The sequence below is a fragment of the Prunus avium genome, chromosome 2 (assembly GCF_965620075.1).
Source record: "Prunus avium chromosome 2, drPruAviu1.hap1.1, whole genome shotgun sequence".
In the NCBI taxonomy this organism is placed as follows: Eukaryota; Viridiplantae; Streptophyta; class Magnoliopsida; order Rosales; family Rosaceae; genus Prunus; species Prunus avium.
The window spans coordinates 28,320,408-28,346,911 of record NC_142285.1 but is presented as its reverse complement, the minus strand read 5'-3'; the positions used below and the strand labels follow the sequence as shown (position 1 = coordinate 28,346,911).

The 26,504-nt window shown below is 35.2% G+C and overlaps 3 protein-coding genes across 3 annotated transcripts; 2 read left to right on the top strand and 1 right to left on the bottom strand.

The window, feature by feature from the left end:
* The first annotated feature begins 8,893 nt into the window (after positions 1-8,893).
* On the top strand, positions 8,894-11,271 carry LOC110756041 (uncharacterized). Its single transcript, XM_021957417.2, has 5 exons — positions 8,894-9,044; positions 9,724-10,128; positions 10,243-10,317; positions 10,400-10,471; positions 10,769-11,271. Exons 1-5 carry the CDS (start codon positions 9,000-9,002, stop codon positions 11,048-11,050), a joined length of 879 nt encoding a protein of 292 aa, XP_021813109.1. The 5' UTR covers positions 8,894-8,999; the 3' UTR covers positions 11,051-11,271.
* A 1,709-nt stretch (positions 11,272-12,980) lies between these two features.
* Positions 12,981-16,680, top strand: LOC110756073 (replication factor C subunit 3-like). The gene is made up of 11 exons (XM_021957457.2): positions 12,981-14,009; positions 14,112-14,222; positions 14,316-14,348; positions 14,567-14,738; positions 14,879-15,057; positions 15,136-15,272; positions 15,414-15,509; positions 15,682-15,751; positions 15,885-15,962; positions 16,053-16,161; positions 16,313-16,680. Exons 1-11 carry the CDS (start codon positions 13,122-13,124, stop codon positions 16,387-16,389), a joined length of 1,950 nt encoding a protein of 649 aa, XP_021813149.2. The 5' UTR covers positions 12,981-13,121; the 3' UTR covers positions 16,390-16,680.
* A 432-nt stretch (positions 16,681-17,112) lies between these two features.
* Positions 17,113-24,226, bottom strand: LOC110756052 (Sec23/Sec24 protein transport family protein). The gene is made up of 11 exons (XM_021957432.2): positions 23,216-24,226; positions 22,008-22,169; positions 21,525-21,667; positions 20,912-20,987; positions 20,659-20,834; positions 20,479-20,560; positions 19,740-19,817; positions 19,046-19,207; positions 18,680-18,943; positions 17,883-17,987; positions 17,113-17,424 (listed from the first exon to the last, which is right to left on the bottom strand). The coding sequence occupies exons 1-11, from the start codon at positions 24,110-24,112 to the stop codon at positions 17,284-17,286; spliced, it is 2,286 nt and encodes a 761-aa protein (XP_021813124.1). The 5' UTR covers positions 24,113-24,226; the 3' UTR covers positions 17,113-17,283.
* Positions 24,227-26,504: the final 2,278 nt, after the last annotated feature.

The window sequence follows — 26,504 nt, the reverse complement described above, 5'->3', positions numbered from 1 at the left end:
ATCTAAAGTATATAAATATAAAAAATAATTATATATGTGCATATGAAATAACAGAGATAAAATATTTCACTTCTTTAGTAACTTTTAATTTTTTTTAATTGTTTCAAATTTTAATATGTGAGTTGAATTTTCTATTTTAACACTGAGTGTGCTTGAAAGGAATACTCTATTGACTATAGCTGAAAGAGTAATAATTATTAGAGTGGATCAATTGTTTTGTTTATAGTTTATTATATATTATACCCATCACCAACAGTTTATATATAGTTGATCAATTGTTATTTAATGTAGGAAATATTGATATGCTGAAAGAGTAACTATTATTAAAGGAACCATATTTTATGACCACATTAATTCATCAACTGTTATTTAAGACTTGATATGCTGAAAGAGTATATTGTTGTGATCATGATCTCATTATGCAGGATTTGATATTTAACTTCTTACATCAGTTACTATTATGAATTGTTAACTCACATCTCATATTATATATATAATTTCTTCATGAGATTTTTTTATAGTAAATGTGATAGTATATAAGTACAACATTTCAAGTGACCAAACACAGAAACAATTTGGTTTGGCCTGGAGAGAATACAATACAAATTCACCACACAAACAAAAGCACATGTACTCATACTTACAATTCAAATTCACCACACAACGGTAAAAATGGCAAATCCGTATCGAAAAGTCGAAAAGTAAAACACAAACTTCAACAAACTCCTAAAGAGATCAAACAAAGAAACAAGAACAAGTGTCACACTACACCAAACAACACAAACTTTAGCAAACTCCTCTCCGACAAACCAAAAAAACTCATAGCGCCATACCAGCTAAACCCATAATGTTGCACCAACTAAACCATATCCAACACAAACCGTCAACTTTCAATTTTGCATATCCAAATCCAGAACTTGAGCAAAACCTTGTATATGTGGACCAAGTGGCAACTACATCATGGTGACTACAGTGATTTGCAGTGAAGGAGGGAGAGAGAGTTAGAGAGGGGAAAACTAGGAAAGAGAAGGGGAAGGGAGTAGGAAGAGAGAGGAGAGGAGAGGAAAAAGGGGGTGAGAAGCCACCGGCCCTCAAAGGGGCCGGCGACTTCTGTATAAAAATTGCTCGATACCAACAACGTTCATAGCGTCAAGATGGAGATCCCTCACCATTGTCTGCCTCCTTGAGAACAAGAAAACAAAAACAACCGTACCCAATACACTAAGAAGAACCCAGAGGGACAATCAAAGAAGAATGAGAGAGATTGCGCAGAGAATGGATCAAGAAAATTAGAGAAACCTAACCCTAGCAGTCAAGGCTCTCCTCGCGTGAACAAGAGAGGTTCATCTATGCTTCTTTTGGAAGGCAACCTAGAGGCTACTATCAAAAGGTCATTGCTTTTTTAATTGGGATAGTTTTTTTGTATGGAAGACCTTAAACTGCGCAACTTTACAGTAAAGCAGGTTTTTGGTAAAAAAACTCAATCCCAAACAAGGCCTTAATCTTTATAAATAAAGAAGATTTCTTTCACTAAACTTTTCTTTTATAATAAACTTTTCACGACTTGTTAATACGAGTTGCCACCCATGGGTACATACCAAGGAAATTATTTAATTAAATCAATAAATTGTTTATTTTAAAAATTTTGGATTATAAATCATGACTTTAAATTCAACATAAATAGGTTATATTTTCTAAATTTCAAGACAATAAGATTTTAAGAAAGAAAACCATATCAATCAAAATATCATATAAGGTATCTAACTCAAGTAATTAAGAGCAAGCATCCATATATACCCCAATGTCATGTGTATGATTCCCCTATATCACTTTTATCGCGAAATAAAGAAAAAAAGCCATGACCACACAACAATCTTTGCCATCACCACCAATCTCACGTGTACTATCGCCACCACAACTACCACCACCATCTCAATATGCCAGCATATACATATATACACGCAACTTTTGAGATCAAAATTCAAGCTAACACATATAAAATATGATAAGAATTAAAAGTCACTTTTGATCCTTATAATTTGTTATGTAGTTTTAATTTTGTCAACCCCTATAATTTAATTTTATCACAATTTAAGGATACATCCAAATTTCCATTCAATTCCGTCCAAAATACTCCTCCATGTAAGAGACACGTGCTTATTCCATCAAGAAATTGGACGGAAAGTTGGATGTGTCGTTAAATTATAATAAAATCGAACTACATGAGTCAAATTGCCATAATTGAAACTAAAAAAACAAAAGTGAAATTTTTTCAAACTATAAGGACGAAAAGTGACTTTTTACTTCATAACAGCCATCATACTAGTACTAGCTCGGAAACTTAGCTCAAACAATTTATTTTATTTGTTTTATTATTGAACTATACCGATCCACAGATTTACTAAGACAATGGACATAGACATGTGTGTACAAGAAAAAGAAACAAAAGATTGTAATAAAGGTATTAGTTGCTTCTGAAATGAGATTAATTAAGCCGACACAAAACAACACAACAAGATTATTATATTCAAAGGGATGAAATAAAAATTCAACAGACACAGAGATCAAGGCCTCTTCCTCTCTCTTGCTTAATTAGAAAATCCAACAAAGCTCACACACAAAAATTCAAAGATAATAAATTACTCATGGCAACTCAGGATTTTATTTTATTTTTCTTACGAAGAGAATCCAAATTAGGATCTATCCTTAATCTGTTTCTAATCCATGTTATTTGAACTAATTAAACTTTTGGGGAGACTAAGAACTTTTGGGGAGAGAAGAAATATATATATGGTGAAATGTCACTTCAGGTGTCTCAAGTCAATGCTTTCCTTTCCTTAAAATTAGGCCCCCTCTTATATAATATTGTCCATGAGCAAGCCTAGCACCTTATCAGAATTAACAATTAGAAACTTCCTTGTTTATATAACAAATCTGAGAGAAAATCCGACACTAATTAAATTTTATAAAAAAACCTCCGGACATATTTTTAAAAAATTATCAAATTTTTTATTTTCAATCTTTATTATATGTTGGATAAAGCAGAAAGTAATATTTGTGTTGGATAAAGTTTTAATGTGTATGTAATTTTCTATGTATTATATGTGAGTGCTAGGCACTTATAAAAAAAAGTGTCTATCACATCGCAACCTGTTTTATATGCCATTCATTCGTGGTGCACTAGCCATGATGGATTCATGGAATCAAAGTATATGTGCCTTGAAGTTTCAACACGACAAAGATATGCCTAATAGTTATTTTAGATCTACTCATTGTTTTCTTGAATGGTTTTTTTTATATATATATAATATAAATCTAAAATTAGACTCCATGAATAGTATCTTTTCCAATTAGGGGAGTCTAATGTTAGATCTATATCTTTTTTCTTAACAGAGAGATATTTCAAACTACTTTAATGTATGAAAAGGGGGATCGATTTTAAGTGAGTATGTACACTACCTTGACCAACTGACCTAACCGGCATCGGCTTATATATTTATTTTCTAAATTTACTTATTATAGAAAAACAATAATTTATGGACTTTCTTTTTGCGTTTTTATTTCTTATATTAGGACTCTAGGTTATTTTCTCTATTTAACAATAGTAATTCAGAGTCTAGAGGAAGACTCTTCGAATATTATCATAGTTTATCGCTCTTTCAATGCTAAAAGTTTTCTTGCGTTTTATCATTTTCTCGTGTTTTCGTGTATAATACGGTTATTATTGATGTGAGTGATTGCAGATTCGCATCACAAGTTGCGAATTTTCTTGAATACACTTATGTACTAAGTACATAAGCAGTATCCAAATATGAAGTAATTTGACTTGATTAAAGGAGTTAAGCACAAACATGGAATTACACGATTGGAACACCACCTCTAAACACAAGTTTCCATCCTTCAATCATTCATATCCATAGTATCTTCATGGTCATGGTCATAGAGAAACAGTGTAACAAAGGAGAGTGGGAAAGTTTTTTATTTTAACTTTTACAAAAAAAAGAACCACCATTGAAAAAACAAGAGTGAAACATGTATTATAAAATTGGATAATGTGTCGAGTAAATAAGTTTTGAGTCCAAGATTTTGGTAAGTGCTCCCCCACGAATTTCGGTCACCATGTTCGAAAAGCTGTCACAAAAGTAACACCAAAAAAGTACTGCATTTACAGTAGAAAAAGCACACATAAAACATAGATAATTTGATAAATAAATAATAAGCTAGTAAATAATAAAATAAATAAATAAATAAATTCGTGTGTCTGATATGAAACGAAGGGGTTTCCCAAAAGGACGAAAACCTACCTTGGATTTTGCTCATCCAATCCCATCTGTTCTTGGATGCGAGACATGACCAATCCCCAATATCATTCCTGTCCACATCATATTTCTCCATCATCCCTTCCCTCTTCCACTCCTCAATTGACAAGGTCATCTTTATTTTTTATTTATTTATTTATTTGTAGATGAGCACGAATACATATATACATACATACATACGCATCTACGTGTAACAACGTCTAGGGACAGTATTGTGGATATTGATAATTTTATTCAAGCTTTCATGCTTAGGAAATGTTATTGTCAAAGTAAAATAATTAAATCACTAATCAGCTTCATCAATTTGCCAACCAAAATCGACCCATTAGCTAACTTCGCATAATTTTAAAGACCAAAAATGACCCGTCAACACTCAATAAGATGGCTAAATTAGTTGGGAGGAGCCTCCAAGGCATGAGTCTTGCCTCTAATATAGTAGAATTATTATAGTAGCAAGAAGTGTTTTTACTATTGAATAAGCGTTAAATTAGCATTCAAGTGTATTAAAGTATATCCAATTTTCTAAAAACATAGCAACTAGACCCAATTGAGGTAAAGGATAAAGATTCCAAGTTCGATTTTCGTGTTAACAAATAATTCATTTGAAAAAAGTTCGGATTCTCTGCTTATAACTTGTACTTTTGTATCACAATATAAACATTGCTTCATTTCATACGTTGACGTGTATTCATTAAAAAAGACTTTGGATTAAAATTTTATTCAAGAATCGAAATTCAAAATAATTGTGCAAAGCCCTCTTGAACATAGAGTTAAAATAATGTTTGTCCAACTTTGACTGCTTCAAAAAGATTATTAAGCACTTAGCATCTTTTAATAATTGTTTAAGGGCAAGTGCTCCTCATGGAACCTAATGACATGCAAATTTGTCGTTTAGGGATTAAAATATTAACAACTTTCATTGATTATCTCAACAACGACAATATCATCGACCAATCAAAAAGCGTCTACGGACACAAGAAAAGTAATTAACAGTAGCCTAATGTCTCATCAAATCCGAGGTCCCCACCACGTTGTGATTATCAATTATTTTATTTGCAACCTAATCTCGTCGTATGAAATACATAATGTTGTGGGATTGTCAATTAGATCATGGCTCCACCTAACTTTCGTGGCCATTTTTTAGCAAGTCCAAGGTTTTAATTTATTTCTCAAAAGCAAATAGCACTCGATTTTATTATTATTATTATTATTATTATTTAGAAGCGATATGAGATTTATAAAGCACTTCTATAACGGATCAAGACACTCACAATAAAGTTACACCACTATAATATTAATCCTAAAGCACTTCTGTGTCCAAATTATGTGACGGTATTTTTCTTTATTTTTTCTTTTATAGAATGTATGTGGCATTTTTTATATGTCCTTATTTGTTTCATATCAAACCTCATTTATTTTCAAACATGCGAAGTGTTTTTACATGTTTTATTAACACTTTCATAAAAAGAAAAATGTTTTGGTAGTGTTATCCAAAATATTTTAACTTGTTTTTCAGTTACATACGTTATTTAGTGTATTTTGGATGTGTCTAATTGGTGATTCCACAAGAATTGACTCGAAGAGCATATGTTTTTTATTTTAAAAAAACTCAAAATTTAATATAAAATTATATATTTCTAGTAATTAAAAATGCTATCAGCATAAGCGCTTTTAAGCAAAAAGTGTTTTCTACAAAAACATTTCTAAACAAAAGTGATTCAAGCAACTGTTGTGACCATGAATGATTGTATAACGTGAGATTCATTTTGAAATTTGAATATCAATCAACAGATATCAGTCATCTACATGTGCGCGAGAGATTAGTGCTAACCATACTCCGAATCATAATACTTAAATAATAATCAGCTACACTTTCGGTCATACATTATATTACAAGTGCTGGCTGCTTTTAAATTAAAAATACAGAGCTTGGAATTTTTTTATCCAATTGTTAATGAGATCGACTATATACATGAAACTTACTTTTCTTTTTTTATAACCCCTTTAAGATGAAATATATTTACATATATCTAGTTTCCTAATGAACCAAGCCGTTACTATTTTTCTTATAAAGGGAAACAGAATTGACATAACAAATTAGTATGCTAAAATAACCACTTTTCTAGTTTAAATATCCTTAATCTAGTGATTAACAAGACTTGACATGATGGAAATCCTCACCTGCGGGAAGATTCCTTGAGCAATCATTTATGAACAAGAACATCTCTAATATATAAATCATAATTATGTATTTTATAATCAAAATTTGAAGACTAAAGGCCTAACTTAGATCATCTTACTACAAAGTAACAATTTTTTTTGTTCTCCTATCTTGTAGTTTCCAGCAATATATAAGAGATATTAAACAAGAAAAGTAACAAGGTCAATGATTTTATATAATTACCTGGTTTCAGGATTCTACAAATTAAAAAGTTGTGTTTGGTTTTTTAAGTTTCCTACATGCACTTGAATTTTGAAGGTCAATTATTAGAATAATTATACCATGTTTTTCTTCCTCAAGTTGATGGGAAACTTTATAATATGAAAATGGAGGATGTAAACTTTACCCAAAGAATCAAAGAGTTCATTTCAAACACATAAAGTGGCCATTTTTTTTTTTCATTCTAGCTAAAAGGTGGATGTAGATATATATAATAAGTGGAAAATAAGACTATAGATCGACTTGGGATGTTTATATGAATCATGCTTGAATCATGTTTTGGGAGATTCACTATTATACCCAATATACAGGCCCAAATTATATAAAAATTCTACATAAAATGGCCTTTAGAAACACACCTAAAGTCCATTTACAATATAGCAAAGAGGCTTCGAACTTCCTATAAATTACAAAATTGCCATCAATTTCTTAAAACAAGCTCAACCTCAAAATCTCATTAAAAAAAATCTCAAAACACTCGATAGGGCATTAGTAAGTAATTTAATAATCAAAATTAAATTTAATAGGGCCAGCTGTCATTTTTGGGTTTTTTTGGGTTTGTTTATAGAAATTAAATGGTGTAGGATTATTAATACTAAGAATAGGTATATAACTAAATATCTCTTTATTATTTTGCCCAAAAACAAAAAAAAAATTTACATCGCGGTTCCGAATACCGTACACAACTTTTTAAGGAGATAGATGAAGGTAAATAAGAAAACTAAGTAGAAGGATTATCTAAAGTACGTCGATGATTAGCTAAAGAGTCTACCACCATATTTGCCTCACGAAAGATGTGCCGAATATCGATGATTGTATTTCTTTCTTCTCCTTTTGAATCAGAGAAATAATTCAACCTAAGTATGTTTGGGAAGTACAATACCAGTTGGTAGATCCTCAATGCTAAAAACACTCCCTACCATCAGAGTTCGTATGCAGATAAAAGTGCAGGTCGACCTTTCGTTTCATAAAGTTTATATGGGTTGGCTTGGGCCCAATGTGCTCTATTTTTTTTTTTTTTTAATAAGCTCTTCAACAAGGAATAGAAAGCTTGTACTTGGGTACAAGGATCAAAATTTTAAAACTCATAGATTAAGCAGAAAGCAAAAGACATGAGCCCCAAAAGGGGCCCAAAGTACAAAGGCCCTGCTCCAACCTGCAGACTTTAGACATTTTTTTTGGTCAAAGGACTTTAGAATCAAGCAAAAGAAGAAAGCAAGCAAACTCATATCGGCACTTGATATGGCATCAAAGCAAAGCCATGGATCCTTTTACACATTCTACTCTACTTGGTAATTAAGGACAATCTAATCCAATTTACTGATACAATAGAAATTTTCAAGCAAATGCACGATAATTTTTTTTTTTTTCATGATGTAAACTATTCATTTTTTGAGTCTCCATATGAAGATCATTTATATGAGAAATCAAATAAATCAGAAAATCGACTATTGATTTGATTTTGACCTCAGCTATTTATTTTATTACAATTTGTGAAGGACTTTTTCTATTGAGAGGTGTGATAACATACTAAACTCACACACACCACGGATGTTAGGACTTGAAACCAGGACTTTTCTTAAAGGAATATTTGCTCCAAACCACTATACTAGTGGATCATTTGCTATTTTATTACAATTAAATGAGTAATTTTGAATACTTTTTTGTGTGACCTATATTTGAATGGAAACTAAAAGTAGAGAAAAGTTTAGGATTTTTTTTTTTGGGGTAAAAAATGATCGGATTATGAAACTATACTGTGATGGGCTCAAAAACATGATTTGCACCATATCAAGTTACATAGTTGTACCATCACAAGAGATCCAACGAAAACAACATAAAAACTCAGAAGTTAAAAATTAAGAGGGAATTCGAACTCGAATGTAATGTATTTGGACACATTATTTTTATTAACTGACCTAATGCACATTTGTCACAAAAGTTTGATAGGGTTTTATGTGGTTGATCAGGGATCTCCTTCTTTTCAACAAAATCAACCATACCATAAATACCGTTGAGGACATTTTTTTTGAAAACAACCTTTCCGTGTCCCCATTTTTACCTTTCCGAGACATGGAGACAATTTTGATGCGACAACTTAGAGCATCAAGGACAAATCTTATACTGCCACGTATAAAGTAATATTTACTGCCCTCCAGTGCTCCTCTTCTCGAACCACTCCTCGATGGCCCCCCAAACCAAACACAGACTTCCTTAATCTGTGAAAAAGAGGGAGAAAGATGGGTAGGAGAGCTGCTTCAAGGAACGAAGAAATGGCTCACATGGTAAACTCCTCTTTATTTTTGTTTTTGTGTTTAAAACCATGATACATTTTTGTTGTGCATCCTCTGTATTTTTTCAAGCTGTCTATTTTGTTGGTATGGCGTAGTTGTTTTTTTTCACCTGTCTTTGTGAATTGTCATGTTTTAGTTGTAAAATTATATTATTTTTTCTTTGTTTTCCTCATGGGGAGTGTTCATGGTGGCTAGCATTATATGGTTTTTTATTTTATTTTATTTTATTGCAGTAATTTTTTATATTTGCAATTGTAAATGCAATTTGGTGCTCTTTGGCTGAGGCATTGTCAAGGTACTTAGCAACTGTTTGAAAGGTTAATGGAAATCTTGTATTTAATTGAAGTTCTTGTTTTGAAAAATAAAATCTGTTTTCCTCAGTTTGTGTAATAGTTTACAAGATCCGCTGTGTATATAAATCATTGATCGTTGTGAAGCTTCTGCTTCTGCTTCTGCATGCGTGGATGTGGTGTGCTTTTGTGGCTTTAAATTTGATACATTTGCTGTTGCATTTATTGTTTGCTTTTGCTTTGATCAGAAATGTTGTTATCTTCAATGAAAGTGGCTTTTATTATTTGGAGTAGACAGTGAAATAGATTGAACATTTTTGGCTGAAATTATACATTTTAGTTCATTTGACTAATTATTGATCATGGTATTCAAATCGAAGCCTCAAGGCACAAATCCCTCATCTGAAAGAGTGGAACCGCACCCTGAAGCTCCACATTTAGAGATGATAGAGCAAACTAATTCAAAGCTTCCTGAAGCTCCACGTTTGGAGATGATACAGCAAACTAACTCAAAGCTTCCAATTGAAGAACAAGGTACCAAAACATCTAGGAAAAGGCCAAAGTGCTCCGGTGCTGTTGTTAGGCGATCTTTACGTATCCGAGATGGTGTTTTGCCTACTGAAAATCAGAATATGGAGCATGTGATTGAAGATATAACCGTTAGCGAAGGTGAAAATGAAGATGAGCAGCCTGCTCATAAAATGCACGGGTCAATCTCAGGGGAGAAAAGCATGGAAGAAAAAGTTGACTATCTTGTACAACTATTGGACACAATGAACTCAAAGGTAATGCATTCTTCCAAGGAGATAATTAGCTTTTGGGTTTAGTTAGTTCTATCCATTTGCGTTACTTATTTGAAGCCTATTTTTATGTTCTTTTACGGTTGGTTGTGAAACCAGGCAAGGAATAAAAACTCTGACTTCTGCGAAAGCCCAGCTTCAATATACAAAAGCTTGTATGCAGATTCCCAAAAGGTTATTCTCATTAATATATGTACTATCATGTTTTTTCGTCTGTCTAATCTGCAAGGTTTATATTATTTCCTGTTATATGCAGATTAAAGCGTTAGAAACTGAAAACCATCAACTTTCTTTGAAGTTGGAAGTTGCTCTTGCCAAACTTGAAGCAGTATGTCAATTAACTTTGCTATCTTGAACTTGTATCTATGACAATAGACATTATGTTCCAGTTTATATTGGTGCATCCCTGCTTTCTTTCTATTTGTCGGCCATTATGGGTTTGTTAGTTTTCATATTAATCTATTAAGTATGCATCATACAAGTAGGATTAACAAATTGTAGTTTACTAAACTACAATATGATAAAATAAAGGAGAGTTTTGTTATGTTCTTTGCATTACAGACCTTTGTATTTTTCCCCGATCAAATGGGGTGATCTGACTCTTTCATGCTTTGGTTGGTTGTAGTATGAGAATGGGACTCGTGCATTCTCTGAAATGGCTGATAAATTGAAGGATTTGATTTTAGTCTCAAATTTGGCAAAAGCTACTGAAACTGCAGTAAATCTGTCATCTCAAACAGCACGTGGAGCTTGTTCTCGAAAAAAAAAAACACCACGTGGAGCTGTTGCTCCTCAGGAGGACTTGCTTTCACATTTAATTAACCCGAAAGGGCCAACTGTTGAAGGACCAAAAACTGCTGCTAAGAGAAAGAAACAAGAGCGTGAAGGAAATGGAAGGTACTGCTGAAGTTCACCAATTAATGTGATTAGTTTACCCAGTCTTTGTAAAAAAGGGAAACCTGTTGGTACTTTTCTTTATTTTTCTTGAAATTGAAGGAATGTTTCATGGAAAATTTATATGTAATATGTACATTTGGTTTGTGCACCGTAGACTTCAGTGTCAATGTGATGTATGTTCGTTCGAACCTTGACTATGAGCTTGTACAATGCTTAGTTATTCCTCAGTCACCTATTTCTTCGTAGTTTCTTCTATGAGATTGATAATGCAGTATGCAAAAAAAGGGTCAATTTATCTGTCATTTGCAATATGCAATAGGGGGAGGTAATTTTCCTCTGCTCCTTATAGATATCTCATCGTTTATAAATCTTTTTGCAAGTTGAGTTTTGCTGATTGGATGGTTAAGGTCTTCAGCTGTCATTGAATGTTACAGAAGAGAATTAGTCTAGGCATCGATGGTATGCTTAATACAAATGTCAAGTATTGTTAGATGCTCAATGACCTGTGTTTTGTGTTCCATGTTGAGAGTCAGAGCGTAATGATGAAGTTTTACAGCTAATCGGATTGGTTTAGCCAGACTTTTGTAACAAAGGAAACATGTTGGAAACTGTGCTTTATTTTGTTAGCCATTGAGGGATTGTTCAGGTCTATTTGTATGTTTAGTTTGTGTATTTTAGGCTTTGATATCAATGTGATGTATGTTTGTTTGAAGCAAGTTGATGTTCCTTATGTCACCTACTAGTAAATCTCCTATTGCTCGATTGAGGATGTTTGAGAATGTTTAACTATGCCAAATTAAGAATGGGGCAATTTTACTCTACTAGTAGATCTCCTATTTCTCTTCAATCTCTTTTGCAAGTTGATTGTTCTTGATTGAATGGTTAAGGTAACTTGAATGCTTTAGAAGGGAATTGGTCTACTATAATTTCTCATATGCTCGTCGGTGATACATGTTTTGCGTTTCATACTGAGAATTGTGATCATCTTTGGTGCTATATATATTTTAAAAAATACAGGTTATTTATATAAGCATCCAACTAGTTAATATTTAATGATTGCAACTGTTTATATTGTTCATCCTAGTTGGCCTCACAAGCTTGTGATATGCGAATTGCTTTAGCCTGCAAATTGTCACATGGATTGAGTGATGATGGTTCCTATGATTGTATGGTTAGTTGATAAAGCATGAAAAAATTGCTAGGCATCAGATTCACTGATGAATGATGTAAATTTTTTTTTTTAGTACAAGTGATAGTGTAAACTACAAGGAATGGGTTTTTCACACGCACAACTAAGATGTCATGGAAGTTCAAACCTGATACCTCTGGTGTGCAAGTCAATGTTTTTTTTCACTAGACTAGATCCCGTTGGCGATGAATAATGTTTTATTGTTGTGAACAATAGTTATTATAAACCCAGATGAAAGAGTATGCAAAACCAGGCTGCAGTTTGGTTATTTTAATCTCTTTTTGGTGGGTAGCTAGCTAGCAGGTCTATTGTTTGTGCCTGTGGAAAATGTGGATGGAATATGGAGACAATAACACATTCTGGATTTAGTTCTATGTTTACACCAAACAGTAGAATCTCCTTAGGATACAATTTCGTATCTCTGCAGAAGATAACATTTAAAATTTGGTTTGCACCAGACTTTTCTTGTTACTCTTCTGAAAGTTGAAATCAAACCAACTAATTAAAAGAAAAAACTTCTGTGCTGATAATAATGTCGTGATAATTACAAGGGGTCAATTTTTTATTTGTTTTTAGAAAAATTTAAAATAATAATAATAATGTCTGGCATGTTTATAGCTCATAAGCTCCCAAACAAGAAGTAACAAAAACAAGATTTACAATTGTCAGAAACCTGTATTTAATTTGCTCCTTGAGTCTTAGTATATAACTATATTCGGCTGCTGCATGTTTAATTTGACCTCTCGAATCTAGTTAATCACGCCATGAAGTCATTTTCTTCATGAGATTCATCGACCTTTGTAGTTTCCATCCAGAATTCCAAAATCATCTCACGTCAGAACCCATCACCATCACAAATCCAAAAATCCACCAGTTCTGAGCGTCCGTCATAATGTCATCAGATACCAATCAAGTAGAAGTTGCAGACCAGCTCTGCAACACAATGCCAAGCCCTTCAATAATCTCCCGCTCTTCCTCCTTCCCACGCCTCAACAAAGCCTGGCCTTCTCAGTACACTCTCCCGGAAGACCTCCCTCCTGCAAGCCGGTCTGCATGCTCGGCTCCCACATCGAAAATAGCGAGTGTCAAGCTCTCTTGGGGCAGGAAAATAAGAAGACTTACTGGGACGAGGGGGAATTCAGAATTGACAGAGCAAAGCCTCGAGGTTCACAATAAGACACTTGTTGCGGAAAATGTGGTCAATCATCACAAGAGGGTGGGGCAAATTAGTCTGGAAGACTATTACAAGGATGAGATTGATGATGAAAGAAGCTCCAAGTATAGTCCCTATTACATCAGGGGACTGACGTATCCGAGCATCATTGTCCCTAAGCATCCAATTGCTAATACTCCCGGGCGCGAAAGCAACAGCTCTGCTGTTTCTTGGACCTCAATCTCCAACTTCTTTTCGGGATTCAAAGTGCGAGAGTGGAGCTCTTGCCTTGGTTCTAGAACCAAGGAGTACAAAAAGAATCTTCCGCCTGAAATGTACACCGCGATCAAACCCTCCGCGCGTTCAACAGTTAATGCTTCACCAAAGAATTCAGAGACGTCTTTGATGGAGGAGAGCATAGAGAGGAAGGAGGTCATGAAGAGTAGCAATGAATATAACAAGGAGAAGCCATTGAGGGAGAGAGTTAGAGCAGCAGCTAGACCAAGAAACGAAATAAAGGTGATGAATGAAGCTCAGAAGGAGTATGCGTGGGCAGACAAATACCAACCTCTGTGCTTAGAAGATTTCATATGCAATAAAGACAAAGCAACTCAGCTGCAGGCTTTGGTATGCATAAACAGCACACACCAAGTACTCCGTATTCTTTTTTATGTACTTTCTTTTTTCTGTGTGTGATATATTAATTTATGCATTCAAAATAAAATACAGGCCAGAGAAGGAGGATGTGGGCATTTCATCTTTGAAGGACCACCAGGAGTGGGGAAGAGAACGATGATCTGGGCTATGCTTCGCGAGGCATTTGGACGTGACACAATACATGTAAGTATCATGATAAGATTCACTATATTCCTCTTAATTTATTCAAAATTTGTATTAATGCTATTATTTTTCCATGTTCTTTGAAATTCTCAGGCCAGGGAGGAATTCAAGGCATTTAACTTGAAGGTAGTTTAGTTTCAAGTTGCTTTATTTTATTAATTGATTTCAGAACATTTAACAATTAATCATAGTACACACTTAATCAAGCTTCCTACTTAATGTCTATTCAATCACCCTATTACAAAATTTACACCACAATTGTGATCTTAAGATTTTATGAAATCTATTTGCTGCATGATATAACACACATTGACCTTTTACTCTATTTTACTTTGATTTCATAGGGTGAAATGGTTGGTAGTATAGAAGTACATGTAAAGCAATCCCCTCAACATGTAGAAGTGAATCTTTCTGAACTGAAGGGCTATGAGAAGCATGTGATTGTTGAACTCATGAGGGAAACACAGGGCAAGACGACCAACAAAGCTTTGCCCTGCGGCCTCGACAACTGTCGAGGTATATACATATATATTTGGATCACCTGTATAAAAGAAAAAAAAACCACACACACACGCAAAGTTGATCTAGTTCTGAAATTAAGGCTTAGTACATGAAATTAATGAATCCTTAATTGCCTGTTATTTATCTTTCTGCAGCAATAATCTTATATGAGGCAGACAAGCTATCTACAGATGCCCTGCTCTATATAAAGTGGCTATTAGAAAGGTATAAAGGGTGTAATAAGGTCTTCTTTTGCTGCTCTGATATCTCAAAGCTTCAGGCAATCAAATCACTTTGCACTGTCGTTGAGCTTTTACCACCTTCGAAGACTGAGGTGAGGAACTAACATTTTTGTTTTTTTCGGCTTCTTTGAAAAAGAGTTTGATTATAAGCTTCTTGTCTGCATTTTCAGATTGTTGCAGTTTTAAAGTTCATAGCTAAGCAAGAAGGCATAGATTTGCCACATGAATTGGCTGAAAGGTTTGCTGAAAATTCTAAGAACAATTTCTGTCTAGCCATTCGTTCATTCGAGGCTACTTGGAAGAAATGGTAATTAAGAAAACAAAAGTTGTTTTTGTTTTTGATTTGTTTAGTTTTATCTGTTTTTCAAATTTCCGGTTAATTATACTACCATTCCTTGTACTAATCTACGCATGCTTGGTGGTGTGCTCTGCAATGGTGTACATGCAGCTATCCTTTCAAAGAAAATCAAGACATTTTGACAGGTTGGGAAGATAATATTGCAGATATTGCCAAGAATATGATCGAAGAGCAAAGCCCAAAACAGTATGCTCTTTCGACTAGTTGAATGCCTATTTTATTTGTTATATAAATTCAATATGCTCTTTCGACAATTAGCTCTTTGTAGTAAGTTTAGAGTTGTGATAAACATTTGCAAGTTGGGATTCAATTGTCAACTACAAAAGAAAAATTGAAATCGTTCCATATCATTTGGCAGGCTATATATAATCCGTGGAAAGCTTCAAAATCTTATAGTGCATGGCGTATGCCCCGAATTCATTTTCCAAGTAAGCATTTTGTTTCCCTTTTTATTGGTGGCATGCTTCTAACTGAAGTAATAGGTACAATATATATATATATATATATACCAGTTAGTAAAACATACTGCGCTGACCGCTCATTTGACCACACTGTATGCAGTCCCTGGTAGCAGAGCTGAAGAAGTATTTGGATGATAGTTTGAAGGATCGAATTGAGAGCATGTACGATGAATACAACGTATGAATACAAACCTTGTAGGCCAAGTTTTTTTTTGGGATAAGTTTTGGATAATGAGTTATTAATGTGTTATTCTCTTGTATCATGCAGAGGAATGACGAAAATATGTTTGAGAGTGACAAACATGATCATGAGGAAATGGGTAAAAGGCTCAACGATCATTCCAGAAAGCCTATTAAGCAGTTCTTGAGGATTGAAGGTAAAACAACTTGTTTCAAACTGGTTTGGTTTGTGTTAGATATATAAATGCATTATGCATGTGGGAAACGCTCTCCGCCCAGACAGTCTGACAAAGTAAGATGCTAGATTGTTCTTATACCTAACATGAGTTTTTTGTTTCTCTCTCCCAGAGTTTATAGCTAAATTCATGAGCTACTACAAGGGTTGCTCAAATACGAAATCTTTGCCCCATGACGGTCCGACATAAGGAGACTTCTTATTGGCCAGCCAAACAAACTCCCAGAAGGAATCATGCATCCTAAGATTTCCTCTGTGGGAGCCTTTTTCTTATTACAAATATGATCTTAGTACATGGCTCAAACTACTTATCGAGTAGTGTTACAATTAATAAGGTGATGTGACGAAAATGTTTGTCATGGACATTTTGATGAGAGTAAAAACAGTGCTATTTCCTGTGTGATGTAAATTGATAAGACATGGTTTTGTTTTAAGCAATGTATATTACCAGTTATATGCTCACAAAGAGACTCGGCACTTTCCTTGGCCATTCTGCCTTCTTTTTTTATTTTCCTTTTTTCCATTTTTTTTTTCTAAGGAAAAGAGGTTTAATCCTTTAACAAAGAGCTTTTGCTTTGTAAAGTACAAAATTACAAATAAAAAGCTACAATGGCTAAGCAACTCTTGAGGAAATCCCGAAAATTCAAATCCTCTGAGATTAATGTAGACTAAGAGGTGAGCAGAAAAATTGGCCTCTGAAAATATACATGTTTGAGATGAACTAGTATTAATTTGAATACCTCAATTTTGAGAGGCAGTCCAATGTAAATCATCCAAGTGCAGTACCTGATCAAAATCTGGACAATGTTACTGATCAAAATCATAAAGAATACAGTCAATTTTGTGGCATGGCCGGCGAGCCTATTGATAATTGTTTAAGAGCTAGGTATCCCAACCAATGGTTAGCTAAATATTCTAATTTGATCAATCCGTATATTTATTGTCAATATAGAGAAGCATGACAAGCTTTTGTATACTATATATAGAGCCCAAACCATATCAAAATTTGAATTGAATCGTATGCATTACTGTACAAGAAATTGAAAAACAAATGATACAAAACTGCAGGATACCCTCTTGTATACTATTGAACTGCTAATCTCTGGAGATGATCCAAGAAGACTTCAAAACCAACATCATCCGTAAAGATAACATCCCCTCCTGGAAGTGGAGCTTCATTGTTATAAGTAGCAGAAGGATTCAACTTTGCCAAAAGAAAACGGGCCTGCATAAAGGAATGGGATTAGTGACGATAAACTCTACACGCCTCATAACAAATACCCCAGAGTAGTGTATCAAGTGAAACACAAGTTTGCAATTATTTTCCTAAGACTTGTGCCGTAACAAGCAAAAATGACAATAGATTCAAACCAAGAATACCCTAGAGTAGCGTATCAAGAGTATCAGTGCCAGAAATTGAGTTCTTATCGTTATATAAATCATCAAAGGTAAATAAGCAGCTCATAAGAAAATGACAAGATGACAATGAAGGTCCCACTAATATGTTGGAGACAAATTGTAATGCCACAACTAACTTCCATTACTATTTGAGGGCCCAACAAAACCATCAGGGACGTAATTGAGGGGAGAGGAATAAAAGAAAGGTCAGCGTTTGTACCAGAAATACAGGTTTTTAGGTTTAACATCCAATAGATTGATACTACAAGACAACATCAGAATTACCTGAGAACCATGCTGATCACAAATCACCAGGCGAGGTACTGGAAATCTTTCCTTGATAATTTGATCGCCATCATCACGAGGAGCTTGTAGCAATTGAGCAAATGCCTGCAACCACAGATTTGTTTTAGTGGACTTGTAATATTTTTGAAGAAATCATTTTTCCAGCGTTGAACCTTCAACTTCCACCATAATTAAGAGCAACAATTCTCTTCAAGGATCTTTATTTGTTTGAAGTAAAAATAAACAGAACAAAACAGAACTGAATCTGACAGACTTGCAAACCACCATTGTATGGGATAAGAGCAACAAAATATATTACCCTTCAACATACCCTATTCATGGAAGCATTTAATTTCTTTTACCCCCATAAAATATGCTACAAATAAAGTTCTACACAATTAAGTGGTCATATTTCAAAGGAAGTTAAACATTTATTACAAGACTGCATATATCTTAAAATAATCAAGAGGTTATAGTGCTAACATGTGTGTATACAGACAATCAACTATCTGAAAGCAGGGTCATCTCTAACCCAAGGGAGTAGCTTCAGTAACCAATTGTAATGCTAAACTATGTTATAATCAAGTATATGTCTATACAAAATTAAACTGGGTCAGGAATTATGCAAATAGAACCAAGGCATCTAAATCTTTGACTAGCTGGATGTCTGGATGCAGCCCTCTTTATATCATGCAATGATAAAGGATTCGCTTGTTTTAGACTTGAAACATAGATCCAAGCCAAAGACATGCTGTTTAGATCAAATTTACTTCAAGTCGATCACTGCAAAAGATTACCTGATGTTCAGGCAGATCCTGATACCCTGCTTTTCGCCATTGAGCAATAGTTGAACCATGAAAAATAACAACAGTAAAGTAGGCGTCTAAGAGCAGAATCCTGTCAGCCGCAATGGCAGCAACGTCAAGAAGTGCTGGTTCTGGGCCTGAATGAAATGAATATGAAATCAATGAAGGCTGAATCATCACAACTGAATTGGCAACATTTTCTCGGTTTAGGATCATTCTGAAGTATGCGGTTTCATCTGGGCTGTTGTTAAAAACCTGTAACACAATTTCAAGTGACTTTATTCACAAGAACTATACAATAGCATAACAAAGTGATGAAATTTAGAAGAAACACGAAATAAATATAGACCTATATACCTGGACAAACTGAGAACGTCGTAAATGAAACATAAATTGAGGGAAGATTGAAAACCGTGGCGATAAGCTGAAAGAAGATGGACTGTCCTTTTGGTAATCTCCAAACCGAGCACACATACGTATCAATGATTTATCCAGCCATCTTATAGGGTCAAACTCTGCCTGGATACCCACCAATGGCAATATTTCATGAAATGGCACAAGATTTGTGCATATTTAAGTCATATCTTCAAAAATACAATATATGATACAAAAATCTAGAGTGCCGAAAATCACTTCTCATGACAGCAATTCAAATATATCGACTAAAAGGATAAGATTTTTTTTTGCAATTTCACCACATCAAATATGCAAATGCAAATCTAGTAGTGATGCTTGTCTCCGCTCATTTCCTTTGCCAGTCACCTTGTTGCATTTGAATTTGGAGCACAACAAGCTCAAAAGCTCAAATGGAAAAGATCACTTAAAAAATAAAATTAGCATATGATATATTTGTTCTTTTAAGTTCCTATATACGGCATCCTTTATAAGAGAATGATGATCACTCCGTGAATAGTAGATATAGAGCAATTGGCCATATCAACTTCACATGGAAAATTTATATTGCCGTAAGGCATCAGCACAATCTAAAAATTTAGGTTTCAAGACCTGAGATTAAGTTTATAAAATAAAAGCATGTAGTATTAAAGATTACCTCAGTTTCCATTTTGAAAGAAACTAGGCGTGCCATGACTACAGCAGCTGCTTCTTGGTCAAATCCAGCAATCAAGTCCTATAGTATATGGTAGTTTCAGATTACAATTTTTTATATAAAAAGAATGGATACTAGAGGAAAGTAAAACCAAATTCATGAAGCTGCAATAACTAGTATATAATCCCACATAGCATCAGTATCAATTCAAATGTATAGAAAAATAATAACTCCACTCATAATCATTAAAAATATAACCTTAACCTTAACCAATGAAATTTAGGTGCCAAAATGTGCAAATGAGAAATTACCAATCCAATAATTTAAACAATATATATATATAGCTTTAGCAAGCAGTTTTACAAGGAAAGAGGAATTCCTCTAAAGTAGGACATGAGGCAAAATGTCAATCAGCCCAACCCCATAAGGAAAAGAAATATGGACATGAAACTTCAAATAGAAAATACTCAGTATGTGGTTGTGGAGGTTCCGAGAAAGCAAAGTTTGCCATGATGCTATGTAATCAAAAGCAGGTAACACATATGTCTATGAGATACAGGATGGGTTTGTGGAAAGCTGAGATACATATGTATATATAGCAAGAAGTCAATATCCGCTATAAAAAATATCTTCATTAAATCAGATACAATATTAGAGATAGATGTGCTAAATTAATAGTCCCTTTGCAAGCAAAATAAATAATGCATCATATATTGAGGACAGACTGAACAGAAAAGCTTGCCTGTAGGATTCCAGGTCCAGCAACCCATCTCCTCGAAAGGGTTGTAACACGAAGTCTCATTTGACCACTACTATGCTGATAACTGAAGAAAAATATCTGTAATCAGTAAAGATATGTTTTTTCTATCCTACGCACAACACAAAAAGAATTACTTAGAATCTGAGAGCATGGAGTTCATACTAAGTTAGAAATTGGAAGTAAAACTGATTGCTAGTGGGCTGAACAGTGGCATCTGGGATTTCCTTCTTAACAATTTCAAATATTAGACATAAAGATGTCGCTTTGTCAAGGCCACACATCTTCCATGCACTTGTACTCCCCTGACCAACAACTGTGTCGGAGGACAAAGGACCTTTCTGCACAAGGCAACCAGTGTAAAGGTTAAAAAACACAACCAGCTCAAAAGAGATCATTGAAATGCTGTTGATTATACCTTTTCAAGAGATGCACAAGGACCAATAATGCCCTGAACTTTGACATCTTTTGAGCAGTTTATCTCAAATATACCACTGCAAACAAGATCAAAAACCAGAATTCAAGTAAAGATTTGTCACAAGTTTAAACATCTACATTGTAACATACACAGAAACGAGAAAAATTAAATGCACTGTTAGTCACTGGCAATCTGGCACAGTATAAGACTGCTCTTCTAAGGAGCATTATATGAAAACTTACTGGAGTTGATGTCGTGATATCAAGCATTTTGGTATAACTTAAACTATATTTTCTTTTCAGAGCCATAAAAGCATTAAACTTTGGTAGAAAAAAAAAACTAAAATGAAAAAGCAAGTCTTACATTCCTAAATTCATTGATCTGAAACTATATTCAACAAGAAAGTCATCAAGCAAGAAGAGTTATTTTTCAATTTTCACAAATAAATAACATCAAGTATATGTAGTAAGAAAGCCAAAGTATAATACAAACACAAACATTGACACACAAAAAACCGTTATATAATTATCTAAAACTACTAGGAAAAATTAATAATGATATTTGAAAATGAACAAGTGCAATTTTCCATTTTGGGATTACCCAAGAAACGTACTTTGATGACAAACCAAGCTCATAATCACCCGACTGGAAAACCCGTTTAAGTGAGTCCTTAAACACCGAATGGCCAAAACTTTCTGCAAGCACAACTAGTCCTCCAGTTCTTTCAACTGCAATTTTAATTTCTGCAATCCCCACCTGAAAGAGAAAACAGCATGCAGAAGAAACATGAAATACTTTTAGACCAACATAAAACACCAACAAATAAGACCCCTGAATTTAATCTGTAGAACCCAAGCCGACAAGCTCAAGAAGCTCAATAAATTATTTAACTTAGGACTAGTCTTCATTGCATAACATCCTTCCCCTCCATATCAATGAATAAGAACATATTACCCATCCCCCTCCCTAAAAGATTTAAAAAGAAAAAGAAAAAAAGGACATAACTAGACATCCTATGTGCATTAAAAAGGTCAGTTATAAATTACTGTATTTCAAAAAGATTTATAACAGGCAAAAGCAAAAACTTTAAAATAACCTGGTCAAGGGCACAAGCAAAAAGATCAAGAACATGTCCTTGATGTACAAGCTGCTTTGAAAGTCCCTCAAAGAACTTCACAGCTTTATGAAAATGTGGGGCAGAATCTTTATCCAGGTCCTTGTGAGAACGAATCGGTTCAGATAGGTTTTTCGACACAATCTACAAAAGATACACAATGAACAACTCAGTATAATATAGATAACTACTAAATTGTTCCACGAAATAACTCCAACAAAAATATTGAGACTACAACCAATAATTTCTTAAAGAGGTAAGTATAATTGTCACAATGCTATTGTTAAGGAAACATCAAGTGCTACATGGTTAGCTACCTAATAATTACCACCATCTCAACCTGTTACATTAAATTTTGAAGGAAAAATAAATTTAATCAAGAAACTCCTAAAACAAGGCATATAGATGAGGCATCCTAAAGATGATGACATTCTCAACAGTCATGGTGGCGGCATACTAGACAAAGGTCCAACTATCACATGGTACTGTTAGACCATATCCATGGAAGGAAGGCGAGCGGTGAGCAATTGGGAAATGTAGGTCAAGGTAGTTCCACTTGTAATCAAGCACAGAAAATTCACTAAGAGGGTTATATGTAAACCCTTTGCCCAACCTCATATTTTCAGGAAAACCATTTGCATAAGCCAAAATGTGATAGCAAACACATATTACCAAAAAGGCCTCACAAACTGTATGTTCCATTACTAAGTATTTTTAATGTATGTTGAGCAAAACAACCATTTACATAAGCAAGAATGTTAGAAAGCATGTATTACTGAAAAGGCATCACAAACTGCCAATGTTCAATTACTGCATTTGCAATAACCTTGTTTTTTTTTATTCCTCTAATCACTTTTTTGCAAAGACCCCTATAACTAATGCAGTAATTGAAGGACCCAAAAAGCAAAACAATACACAATGTATGCAAAAAAAGATTCCCTACTCATGACTTCTTGTGATCCCAATTAGCAGGAAAGCTGCCCAAAGAAGTTCCTTAGGATGCAAGCCATAGGAAATGGACCACAAGTTTCCAACCAACCATCAACCATGTATACCACACCAAAATTCTCTACCTAATAAGTTTTGATAAATCCTTCAATGATTACTAACAATGATCTTTGTAGCAAAAAGCATAACGAGACTATATCTCAAGTTTCAAAGCCAACAAAAAAATGGGTAAGAATCCTTACAGCACCCTGGCCTTCCGTGGAGGGCCCACCAATAAACGCCATAATCCGGGCCCCAGAACCCGGCACGCAAGCTCCCAACAAGCTGGCAGCCACGCTAAGCGCAGTGCTCGTGCACCGGGCAGCCCGCTGATCAGCCGGTACAGGCCAAGGGTCCTTCTGCAACTCCTCCAACACCGAATTAAGGGCAAACTCACAATCCGACGCCGGTAATAAAAACCGGGCAATGCTCTCGGTGCTCAGCCCGTCCCGAGGTCCAGCAATAACCCCAGTAGTCGGCTTGGGCTTCTTGAGAAAAAAACTCATCTGTTCAAGCAGCTGGTCCTTGTTGACTTCCTTCGATCCTTTGAAGATGTAAGTCTTGGGAACACTGGAGAAACCCAATTCGTGGACATGGACGAAGGTCCCAAAAGTGATGAGACCCACAAGAGAGTGATCCGGAAGAAGACCCAGAGCTTGGGAAAGAGCGGACTTGAGAAACGACAGCTCCTCCTCGATCATACACGTGTCGACGACGAAAATGAAGACCGGAGGCGTGGTGGGTTTCTCGAGCGACGAGTCGTATTCGATGGTGGTGTACTGGGGGAAGAGCTCCGCGGGGAGGTTTTCATCGGAGATGGAGGCGTAGTGGGGAGGGAAGTGGTTGCGGGTGAAGCAGAAGGGGCAGATCCAGATCTTGGCGGCGTAATCGACGGTGGAGAATGGGTTGAGGACGGAGCGGCAGGTGCGGCAGCGGAGGGGGGCGTAGGGGAGGACGGGCATGGAGGGGAAGGGCTTGATCGGAGTGTAGATGGCGGAGACTGGGACTACGCTGTTTGTGGACTCTTGCTTTGTGCCTGGAATCACATTCCATGGCATTCGAACGCCGTCTTGGGATTCAAGGTCCAGGAATTCGCTCATTTTCTCTGTTTGTTTCTGAGACTGGCGAGGCGATTAGAGAAGAATTTCCGTGCAGGGAGAGAGACCTGAGAGTCAGAGAGTGTGTTGTTGCCAGGGGGAAGAGAGAGAGAGAGAGTGAGAGGGGGATGATGAAGGAATGGGCCAATATCCAAGAATGAAGCCCATTGGTTTATTTTGGACTCCATAATCCCACTCGAACCCAATTAAATTTTAAGAAAATTTGCATAAATAACACCTAGACTAAGGTAATGTGTGTACATTTACCCCCATAAATCAAATTTAGTTATTTATCTTGAAATTCTCAGGGGAGACTGTGTGTTGTTTGCCTTGAAATTCATTAAGTTTGTGAGCAAGGAGCTACCGTTAACGGATTGCAATGCTGGAAACATGGAATTTTTCAAGATTAAGTTAGCAGCCGTGTTGTTGAGAGGTCATGCTTATGTGTAATTTTTAACTGATATGGAATTTATATGCGTGTGTTGACGCCAAAAAGTGGTTCTCTGACTTTGAGGGTCAACTTAGTAATTTTGTGCCTTCGGTATCCTTGATGCCTCGGTAGTCTGCGTGATCTGCAATATAAGCAAACGCACGGTAAGACCTAGGGCATCGGTGTGGTACCGGCCGAAGGCTCTCCGATGCTTAAGTAAGTTCGGTAATAGAAAGTTCAACTGACAGATCAATAGGCTTGTATGCCGTAAGTTCTGATTACCTCTATTTTGGGATAATTGGTCTCCTTTTATAGGCCTTGGGAGGTTTGCATTTGTTGATAATTTCGATGTGGGACTGTGGACATCGATTGGGAGCGTGCCACGTGTCCCAGGAGAGGGTGTTGCCCTAATGGAGAGATCGGTAGGTAGAGTGCCGATGCGCCTCTGACCAAGCCCAATTTCCTCCACGTGTCTTGCTCTTATTGGCTGTTTATTTTGAGTGTAAACAGCGTGAACTGGTTTTGAACAGTTATATGGAATTTCTTGGTTTGGACAATCTCTTATACGGGTTGATGCTTGTATATGGACTTTTTAGGAATTATACTCATGAAGATGTCAATTGACAAAGAAATATTGTTAGAACTGCATGCCAAAATACATTGCAACATGGGAGTTTATAAATACAAATTACTAACTGCATCTAACAAAGGCAAACTTTTATGACATTCCCTGACATTGTGAATTAATAGTTTATAAGTACAAACTTTTGACTCCATAACCAACTCGTATGTGTATTAAAGTTCAAAAAGTTTATGTCATATGATACGATTTTTACCATCCATGCAAATCAGGTTAAAACCACATAAAATACTTGCAAGAATATAAGGCTATTGTAGTATGCATACTCATGCAAGGTCGTTTTCATCAAGGACTATTTAGTAATTAATGTAAAAACAATCTCTAATTAACTACTTGAAATTAAGGGTTGAGAAGGATGATTATGAAATTGTCTAGAAACTACGAATGTTGATTAAAAACAAATATGATCAAAGAAAAGAGTTTTATAATCCAATTTATAAAAGCACTAGGGTTCCACCATCACCTAACAATCCTACGAATTTTTACCAATTACCTATGATTTGCACATGCCACTTTGAAGGTTAGGTTTTCCTAATTTATATTCTACTTGGAACCTCCAACATAGAACGTATATCCAACATGCAACCCATCCTGACGTTCGGATCAAATATGAACATGAAGGACTCATTAAGTTTTGTGAAAACCCTTTGAAAAACCATGCAACCCTTAAGACGTGGTGTTCATCTTAAGTGAAATTACAATTATTAATCACAAGAAGCCATCGTCAATTTCAGGGAACCTTCCGACCAAAATTGCATCCAATTACTTTTCTAAAGATCCCAATGGTGATCAGGCAATTAAGACAATTAGATAGTTTAAAATAGTGATTAACAATTCAAAGTATGCATGCAATCAATCATAAGCAAATAAATAAAAATTACATATTATATTCATGCTAAGGTTCAAGGCTTCACCCTAGCAAAAGAGAATTAGTTACGCATACTCATAATTAAAATCAAAGAAAATATCATTAGAATAAATAGGAATAAAAACACCTTGAAGTAGAAGTTCTTCAAAAACCCTAGCAAAAGTCGCGTTCAAAAGCCAAAAGAGAAGTCCCTAAATTTTCTGTGAAAAATAACTTAAATACCTCCTAAAACCCAGCTGCCCAATCCCCACAAGGAAACTAAGTTAAAATAAAATAATACTATGATATAAAGTTCAAATTGGATTAGGAGAATCAGGGAGCTTCTATAATGAGGAGGTTGAGTGAGGAGTTTATTTGAGGAGCCCCATCTCACCATCAAAAGGGGTGTGGACCCCCCAATGCACCCCCTCATGTGCTTTGTTTTTAGTTGTTAATGGTGAGATTTCACCTCCTCAAA